The 6,016-nt window shown below is 54.2% G+C and overlaps 1 protein-coding gene across 1 annotated transcript; it reads left to right on the top strand.

The window, feature by feature from the left end:
- Nucleotides 1-1,751: 1,751 nt before the first annotated feature.
- Nucleotides 1,752-5,693, top strand: SOX7 (SRY-box transcription factor 7). Its single transcript, XM_015859860.3, has 2 exons — nt 1,752-2,054; nt 3,279-5,693. Exons 1-2 carry the CDS (start codon nt 1,829-1,831, stop codon nt 4,184-4,186), a joined length of 1,134 nt encoding a protein of 377 aa, XP_015715346.1. The 5' UTR covers nt 1,752-1,828; the 3' UTR covers nt 4,187-5,693.
- The last annotated feature ends 323 nt before the right edge of the window (nt 5,694-6,016 follow it).

The raw sequence follows: 6,016 nt of genomic DNA, 5'->3' as shown, positions 1-6,016 counted from the left end.
AGCATTTTGTGGCAGTCACCACCACTGGGGGTGTTAAGGAACATGGAAATGCGGCAGTGAGGAACGTCCTTAGTGAGCATGATGGGGATGGATTAATAGTTGGACTTGATGATCTTGGAGGTCTTTTCCAACCTCAGTGATTCTATGATTCCCCACTGCAAAACACACAGCAGTGGGGTGAGGGTTCGGCAGCCCCCATCCCTGCTCTGTCCCAGCACTTTGAGTCATGACATGGGGCCAACATGGCTCCGAAACTCAGATGAAAGGCGAATGCTCTGTGTGTGTGTCAAGGGTTTGTCAACCTACCCCAAGCTCAGGAAATCTCCTGCGCCTTTTAGATTGAAGAGAAGTTTGCCTTCCTGTTGTATTCCCAGATAACACAGCTCTGATCGAGCCTGCGTGTAAATAGCTTAATAGATTTAATCAGTTCCTTTGGAAAATGTTGTGGTTTCCGCGAGGTTTTGGGATGGTCCTGGGGAGCAGCACAGCAGCAATCCCACAAACCAGGAAACCCAGACAGATCACAAACCTCACATCCCATCCTCTGCAACCTGCCCACAGTCAATAGGAACACCCAGGCACACGGATCTACCTGCACAAACACCCTGCCCTTGGATTTTTCCCCTTCTCTCTGCATCGGGGGCAGCTCAAGGAAATGCCTTCCCCTCTGGCCCCAAAACTTTCTGGCAGCTCAGGGAGGAAATCCACCATCAGTCAAAGCCAAGCCCATGTCAGGGGGTCAGAATCATAAAGGAATCAAGTGGCTGAAATATATTCCTCAGGGCTGAATTGGGTGAGGGGTCTGGTTCGGTCCTGTCACCTTCGTGCTGGTCCTAAGTCCCAACTGGAACTGAGCCGTGATTTTCCTGCACCAAAATAGGATTTAGGATTTGTTCATGGGGGATACGGTGACGTGATGGTGGTGCTTCCATCCCATCTGGGCTTTGCACCACAATGCACAGCAGTAAGAAGAGTGTCATGTTGGCCCTCCACCTCCTCCACACATCCCAGTGGTGAGTAATGGGGGCTTAAGGGGGATGCTGCAACCCCTCTGCTGTCCTCAGCTCTGCGTGACCCTGCAAACCTCCCGACCGGGTCCCAGCTTCCTCCCATAGGTGGGAATTTGTGGTAATGGGGTGAGAACACACAACACAGATGCACGGTTCGGGCAGGAGGGCTCCCCTTGCAGCTCACCAAAACATTAAGAAGGTTTTGAATGAGCCAATGATGGGGAGAGGGAGGAGGGGGGGGTGACTTGACCAGATATTTTGGGAACCCACTTCTGGGAACATTTTTGTTTTCCTTTCCCAACCCCCTTTTCACCCCTTCCCCGCGATATATCCCACGCCTCCATCCCTTCTCCCCACTTTTCAACCGCTTTGAAGGTAAAAGTGGGAGCCCAGCTCCCTTCCCCCTCCCTCCACTCCTGCCGTGCAAAGCCAAGTACGAATAAATAAATAAATAAAACGTAAGAAAAGGAAGAAAGAAAGAAAAAAAGAACCTAAAATCTATTATAAAGGGAAGGGGGCGGTGGGGGGGAAGGGCAGCGAGGTGCTGTGTTCCCCCCCACCCCCCACCCCCCCTCCTTCTCCTCCCCCGGGGGTGCCCGGCAGAGGGTGGGGAGAAGTTTTCTCCTGCCCGGGTGAGGAGTTTGCAAACAAGGAGGAGCAGCTCCGTCCCTTCGGTGTCATTGGAGGAGGTTTTTTCCAAGGAGCTCATAAATACGGGGAGGTCGGGTGGGGAGGCTGGGACTGCGCGGGGGACCCCGAGGGCAGCGCAACGTAGCGCAGCGGGTGGAGGAGCTGCGGGGGGCGGGGGGGGCCGGGCCATGGCCGCGATGCTGAGCACCTACCCGTGGCCGGAGAGGTTGGAAGGGGGGGAGGCAGAGGGGCTGCAAGCGGGGCCGCCCCCAAGGTGTCCACCGGGGGAGAAGGGAGGCGAGAGTCGCATCCGCCGCCCTATGAACGCTTTCATGGTGTGGGCGAAGGACGAGAGGAAAAGGTTGGCCGTGCAGAACCCAGACCTGCACAACGCGGAGCTCAGCAAGATGCTCGGTGAGGAGCCGGGGCGGTGAGAGGGTCGGGGGTTGGGGGGGGAGAGCTCGGGTGGGTGAGCATCCCATGGTGGGGAGGGACAAGGCAGAGCCCACCCAGGCCCCGTGCCCCGGGATGGGCATCCACACAGCCATCCCGTGGGACTCAGAGCCCCTGGTCAGTGCCTGTGGGGTGACTTCCCTTAGGTTCTTTATCCCTTCCTTATCCCACAAATAGGGTCCTGCACCCCAAGTATAGGAACCCCCGTGTGCTCCTTGCTGCCCCTGGAGATGCAAATCCCACTGTGTGCATGTGGAGGGGCCCCCAAATTTTCCTGCCTGCCTTTGCTTTCCCACTCCCCTGCCTCCCCTCTCCCCCCATTGCGATTTTGGGGTGTTTCTGCTGTTTTGAGCTCTCATTTCCCCCCCACACTCCATACCCACTATTGCCCCCCTTTCCGGATCCTCATTTCTCGTGTGACACCGTGGGCAAGGAGACTCAACCAGCCCTAAGAGCCTGAGAACGAGCTGCTCGAATTGCAACACTCCTCCATCCAGCCTCTTACCCAAACTTTGTGTTTCCTTGGGCAGTTCTGCGGTGTTTTCTTTGGTGTTTTTTTGGGTTTTCTCCTTGCTGGTTTTCCAGGCAGCATCTCAGCTTATAGTGTCATTTCTGCTCTCTCTTGGGAGATGGGGAATGCACCGAATCTCTTTTGATCTCCTCATTTCTACCCCCAAGGATCAGCCCGGGATGTCTGTACTGTGGGATGTGACCCCCCCAACCCCCGTATTCTGGGGACATCTGGTGCAGCTCACGTTTGGGGTGGAAGCACAGTGGGCAGGGAGTGGTGAGGTCGAAGCGGCCGGGGTTGGGATGCATCCAGGGACACCTCGCCCTGACCCCTGCTCAGCCGGGCATGGCCCCACACGGCAGCACTTCCCTGCCGGGCTCTGAGTCCCAGCCAGGCAGTGCAGGATCCAGCCCCGGGGGAGTTTATTTGCCTTGGGTTGTTTGCAGTGGGGCTCGGCGCACCCTGAGCACAGCATGACCCTGCATGAGGACTCAGGATGTGGGTAGGATGTTGGCAAACTGGCTTCAGACCACTTTCCTTACCGTCTCATCCTCCTACTGTGTGTGTAGGATGCGTCTTCTACGTGGCAGTGGGATACCCCAACCTTCCTATGGGTTGGGACCCGGGAAGATGGCATCCACGGGTGCTAAGGGGATTTTTGTTCTCCTTTGCAGGCAAATCCTGGAAGGCTTTGAGCCTCTCACAGAAGCGACCCTATGTGGAGGAGGCTGAGCGGCTGCGGGTCAAGCACATGCAAGATTACCCCAACTACAAGTACCGGCCCCGCAGGAAGAAGCAAGTCAAGAGAATCTGCAAGCGGGTAGACCCCGGTTTTTTGCTGGGCAGCCTCGCACGGGACCAAAACGCCGTGCCTGAGAAGCGGACCTGTGGCCGGGCCGGGGGTGAGAAAGAGGGGCCGGGTGAGTATCCCCCTCGCACAGGGCTGCCGCCCATCCGGGGCTACCGGGACCCGCCAGGCAGCGGCAGCAGCACCAGCGTGGACACCTACCCCTATGGGCTGCCCACCCCTCCCGAGATGTCTCCGTTGGACGCCATAGACCCTGAACAGAGCTTCTTCTCCTCACCCTGCCCTGAGGAGCATCACTGCTCCCACCTCGCCGGAGCTTCCTTCTCCCCGGAGTACGCGGGCAGCTCCCTCCCGTGCAACCACCACCCGCTCAGCCCCATGCCACAGCCAAATTCCTGCATGATCCCCCCGGCCTCCAGCTGTCCTCCTCTTCCTCCTCCTCCTCCTCCAAGCTACTACACACCCACTTTCCCCTCTTTGCACCCCACCAGCCTCCATGCCCACCTGGGCCAGCTCTCTCCACCACCCGACCACCATGGCTTTGACACCTTGGACCAGCTGAGCCAGGCTGAGCTGTTGGGAGAGATGGACCGTAATGAATTTGACCAATATCTCAACACCCCCGGCCACAGCGACCACCACGCTGGAGGCTTGGCCAATGGACACGTCCCAGCGGCCTCAACAGCTGGCAGCTCCCACGCTGCAGAGACCAGCCTCATCTCCGTCCTTGCTGACGCCACGGCCACCTACTACAACAACTACAGCGTCTCCTAGAGCTGTGGCCACGTAGACCTGCTGAGGAAGGACCTAACAGTATTGTAAGGGGACATTGCTCGTTTCCCCTTAGGGTGTCCGAATCCAAACCACGAGGGCCATGGAGTCTCCTTGGTGCTTAGGTAAAGGATTTCGGTCGTCAGCTTGCCACTGGTGCAAAGCGTTGGGTGTCGTGCTCTGTAATGGCCGACAGAGGTTCCTGCTGTCGAAGCCCCTCTTCCAAAGCAGAGATGGTCTGGGTGCACAGAAAGGCTGCATCCTGGTTTGGAGTACCCTCAATTCTGCTTTGGAGTTGGGAGAGTCACGGCAGCTCACAAACAGCATGGGCGAAACCCCTTTGAAAGGGAAAGGTCAGGAAGTGGGGGAAAAGGGAAGATTTTGCTAAGTGAGCACGTGATCTGTGAGTGTGCTTTACCCAAAGAGCCTGCTCTGGGTTTTGGGCCCAGGCAAGCAGTGCTGCCTCATGTCCCTGCTCTTGGTGTGGGTGATGCTGCCTCCCAGCCAGGCCAAGCACACCGGCAGAGTCAAACATCGCCTTATCCCCCATCCTCAAACATGTGTTATCCCAGGCAGTGTCTTCATCCCTGGGGACACCCCAGAGGACAAGGCAGCAGCCCTGGGTGGGCACCAGAGGCAGCATAGGGTGCAACTTCCATGCATTTCAGCCACGAGGCTGAAATCAGGGGTGCGTGGCAGGATCCGGCCCTATATGGATCCTGCTTGGCTTCCCAACAAGAGCGATCCCAAAGTGAGAGTGGCAGGAGCTTCGCACCCCGCCAAGCCAGGAAAAAGACTTCAGATGAGCACTTTGGCAACGAGATGATGATGTAGCAGACATGTTTTTATCAAGCATCCTTTGAGGATGAACGCTTAATGTTTCAAGCCGCTGTGCCCAATGTCTCCTCCAACTTCCGCGTATTATTGCTTGTAATAAAGCTGTACATTGATTTATTCCTTCCATTATTCCTCCCCTCGGATTTTGTATTGCTCGAGTTCTCTTTCTTTTCATAAAGATGAAGCTTTATTTTAAATCAGTTATATGACATGATTAATCTTAGTGTTTACTGTATGGCACTTGGTAATGATTAGTTAGTAGCGTGGCTATGATTTTCTGGTTTCAGTCCCAAACGTGTATTAATAATAATTGCAAATAATACTTAAGAAACACCACTTCGCAGGTTTTTAAGCTAATACATTCCATCTCTTTGTGTGACTCTATGCATTTTGAATGAGTGTACAGATGAGTTTGCATAAAATATTTAATTTAAATAAATATGTTTTTTATACGATGATTGTTTTATGATTTAAATTGCTGTCGCTATTGACGAAGCTTTCAAAGGAGAAACATTTCCTGTGCAAGTGCTATTTTTTTTTAAGGTTTTTTGTTTTGGTTTGGGTTTTTTTTTTTGCATTTTCAGCCAAACTTCTGGATTTTTTTTATGTTTTGTTTTGTTTTTTGGTTGTTTTATTTTTATTTTGTAATAAAAGAGATCTGTGGTTATCTTTACAACCTGTGGCTTGTTTTCTGATGGACCATCTGGAGGTAGGACGTGTTCATACTTTTCCTTCTTGCACTGTGTTGGTGGGGTGGCACGTCATCCTTGATCCTGCTTCCGTCATCTCATGGGTAGACCTTTTAGTGCTGGGTTCTACGTAGGTGACATGGTGAGGTTAAGACAGGGCTCTGCCTTTGGTGTGTCAGTGGGCACTGTTGATGGAGGAGTGCATTTCCTAATGCACACTGTGATGACTGCCTGCGTATGTTGGCTGGAAGGGGCTCCAGAGGTCACCCAACCCAGTTCAATCCAATCCAATCAGGCTGCCTTGCCT

This window comes from Coturnix japonica, chromosome 3, assembly GCF_054131305.1.
Source record: "Coturnix japonica strain WE chromosome 3, WE-NBRP24, whole genome shotgun sequence".
NCBI classification, from domain to species: domain Eukaryota; kingdom Metazoa; phylum Chordata; class Aves; order Galliformes; family Phasianidae; genus Coturnix; species Coturnix japonica.
Note: the sequence above shows the minus strand (reverse complement) of the source record. Positions and strands in the feature narration are given on the sequence as shown.